The sequence below is a fragment of the Felis catus genome, chromosome C1, assembly GCF_018350175.1.
Source record: "Felis catus isolate Fca126 chromosome C1, F.catus_Fca126_mat1.0, whole genome shotgun sequence".
NCBI classification, from domain to species: domain Eukaryota; kingdom Metazoa; phylum Chordata; class Mammalia; order Carnivora; family Felidae; genus Felis; species Felis catus.
Genome location: NC_058375.1, coordinates 201,058,480 through 201,061,712, shown reverse-complemented (window position 1 = coordinate 201,061,712; position 3,233 = coordinate 201,058,480). Strand labels below are relative to the sequence as shown.

The following is a 3,233-nucleotide window of genomic DNA, read 5'->3' as shown; positions in this document are numbered from 1 at the left end:
GCTTCCCAATGCACTGGAGCCTAGTCTGGCCTCTGCCTCTCTCTCCAACCACATCCTCCACCGTGTCTGATGTAATTATCCTGCACCATGCTGGGAAGTAATTATTTACTGATTTGTGCAGATTTCTGATGGCTTTCTCCCTGATGAGGCTGAAAGCCACCATGAAAACAGAGTCTGTCTGGTTTTATCCATAACCATCTTACATACTATCTGATCACAAATATTTGATGACTGAATTTTCTGAAATGGCTAAGCCAATGCTTCTGCACACAGGGTGGTTGTGCCCCTCCCCCCGAGGCAATGTTTTGGAAATATTTTTGGTTGTCACCGCTGCTGCTGGCATCTACGGGTTGAGGCCAAGAATGCTGCCAGACATCCTACAATGTACAGGACAGTCCTACAAAAGTACTCAGCCCATAGTGTCACAGTTAGAAGAAAGAGGAGTATTTATATTTTGCTCATGTTGAATTGGGTTTCCCGGAGTCACGTCCTTACGGAAATACATTTGTGATGTTCCAGTGCTGCGAGAGACTTAAACACACATGCATGTGCACACGCTCAACAGCCATTAAATTCCTACTGGCAGGAGATGCCGATTTTTTTTAGGGTTATTGATTTATTTTTGAGAGAGAGAGCACCAGGAGCAGAGAGAAAGGGAGAGAGAGAATCCCAAGCAGGCTGCCAGCACAGAGCCCCACACAGGACTCCAACTCACAAATGGTCAGTCAGATTGTGACCTGCGTCTCAATCAAGAGTAGTAGGAGCTCAACAGACTGAGCCACCCAGGCGCCTCCAGGAAATACCTATTTTAATGGTCTCTTGTACTCCCCAGATGCCTGGCACAGAGCTGAAACTTAGTTGCTCAATGATGCCTGTCTGGGAAACCTTATTTAATGGAAATAAAGGCCTCAACATTGAGGACAGTCTAGAGCTGCCTCAGAGGGGCCACCTTATTTCTCATGTATGACCGAAGTGTAACAAAGGCCAGGGACATCACAGGGGAGCCCCACCCACCTGTCAAGCCACACCCCTTCAGGGTCACAATGGCTAAGGCCTTAAATACCCAGACCCCTGGCCTCCGGGCCCTGCAAAGCCCCTCATTTTGGCAAAAGTTACAATGTCGACCGGCCGCAAATTCAAGAGTCATGGCATGAGGAGGGGCAAGAACCGAGCTCCTCACAAGGGAGTCAAGAGAGGGGGCAGCAAAAGAAAATACCGGAAGGGCAGTCTGAAGAGTAGAAAACGGGGAGATGACTGTGAGTAAGGGAGAAGCAAGGGAGTGATCAAACAGGAGGGACTTGCCCCACGGGCCCTCCGTCTTGGATCCAGTTAGCTTTTCCAGGACCCAGAATCTCAGCCTGAGAATTTCATTTCCAGCCCCGTTCCAGGCACTGAGGCGGGAAGAGGACGAATGGGGGTGTCCTAACTGGGGTCCCTGTTGTAAACCTGTCCTTCCCTTCCAGCCAATCGCCATTACCGCTCCCACTTGTGATGCCACCCGCGGGCTCTGTCCTGGTGGACTTCACACAATGCCAGGCAGCGACGAGAGGACGACAGCCAGAGAAGAACCTATCGTGTGGGTAAAATGCCAATCGTGACGAAATGAGGAATGTATATGTTGGCAGTTTCTCCTCAACATCTCAATAAAACTTTGAAAAGTTGGAAAGGTTTCCTTTTGATCTTTTGGCTGGAAAATGGGCTTGGGCAGACTTGGGAAAGAATTGGCAGGTGTGAAACCGTCCGACATAACTTGGAATCTATCACCGTAGTTTGTCCTTGACTCTGTCCGTGGGCCTCAGCACTGGCGGGGCACCATCACAGTATTCAGGTGTTGAGAAGGAGCTAGAACCTGGAGACTGGCACTGATGACCGCTATTTCTGAGACCGTTCTGGTTTTAGCACAACCCCAAACCATGGGCTAAACTAAAGCTAAAAGACTGGTCCCAGGAGTGGATACAGAATTCTCCATGCTAATTTATCTGATTATGTGGGCTAACGGGCAGGACCAGCAGGCTGTTAGGGATGGGGAGACACCCTGGGCAGAGCCTATGGCGTTCAGGCAATACGAATGTCAACTCTACCTTGACCTTTTCTATCTCTAGCCATGGAGGCGACACCTCAGTATCCACCCATCCCCCTCGGAAGGGGATATTTCCTTGACCTTTCCTAGGCGATATTTTCTTGACGAATGCCTCCTGTTGGAAGACAGCGCCAGGGTGACACAGGGTGGAACTGAAGTTCCTATTGAAACCAAGCCACCAGGAAAGGATAGAAGGAATGAGAAGAGCCATGAGGCTGGGAAGCTGGGGAGGGAGTGTCTTGGAATTCTGCTTATTTTCGGTGAGACCATTGAGTGTGAGCCCCATGGAGGTAAGAAGGTGAATACAATGAAGGTGGTCAGAAATGTTTTTTGTTTACAAACCGTTCGTGCCAACACGTAAAGGTAAAATGGAAACAAAATGGAAACAATGCTTGTAGAAACTTAATCAGCATTTTGAACCAGGTTAGCTTTTTATGGGCTGTAAACTGTTGGTATATCAGTGACAGAGTTCTGAACTTGTAATGTACATGGCATGATGTGTTTCCAAAATAAATCAACGGTCTATATTCTTCTCTTGATAAAGAGCTGTATGCAATTTGTTTCTTGAATATTTTTCTTCTCTTGTACAAAATTCTGACATCCTACCAGGTTTTTGTTTTCTGTTCCGTGGAACAGAATTTGTGGACACAGATTTAGAAGATCACCATTTTTTTTACATCTATAAAAAATAATAATAATACCAAAGAAAATACCAAAAAAAAAAAATCTTTACCCCATGGTCTAGACATTTTCTGTCTCGACATCCTTTGGTATTAGGATTTTTCCTGTCTCCTACTGCACACTGCTCCAGAGCAAAATCTTACTGTCAGGCACACAGATACTTCTAACTCCTCAAACTTGTATTTCCCTCCAGTTGTCAATTTTGTAGACAGAAAATATAAACGCACTCCTTTCTATGGTTTTAGCTCCTCTAATATTCCTTTTGTTTTGTCTCCGGGTTTGCGCAAAGCCCTGCCATCCCTAATCAGAAAGGACTGGCTCCCATTCTCTTGTGCCCTCCGAGAGCTCCTCTGCCTCCGTGTAAAGAAAGCCCGAAAGCTCCTTGCAACATGTCAGCTTCTGCCACCCTGGATGTTAGAGACCAATTAAGGGCAGTGCAGGACTGTGCTCAGGAAGGAGTTGAACAAAGCAC

At 46.9% G+C, this 3,233-nt stretch overlaps 1 protein-coding gene across 1 annotated transcript; it reads left to right on the top strand.

The window, feature by feature from the left end:
• Nucleotides 1-1,078: 1,078 nt before the first annotated feature.
• TNP1 (transition protein 1) lies at nucleotides 1,079-1,662 on the top strand. The gene is made up of 2 exons (XM_003991129.6): nucleotides 1,079-1,256; nucleotides 1,464-1,662. Exons 1-2 carry the CDS (start codon nucleotides 1,118-1,120, stop codon nucleotides 1,490-1,492), a joined length of 168 nt encoding a protein of 55 aa, XP_003991178.2. The 5' UTR covers nucleotides 1,079-1,117; the 3' UTR covers nucleotides 1,493-1,662.
• Nucleotides 1,663-3,233: the final 1,571 nt, after the last annotated feature.

Excerpts from the sequence above, each read along its gene's own strand:
- TNP1 (XM_003991129.6), top strand. The coding sequence starts at position 1,118 with ATGTCGACCGGCCGCAAATTCAAGAGTCATGGCATGAGGAGGGGCAAG. Across the intron at positions 1,257-1,463 it reads TAGAAAACGGGGAGATGACT|CCAATCGCCATTACCGCTCC; the intron begins GTGAGTAAGGGA and ends CTTCCCTTCCAG.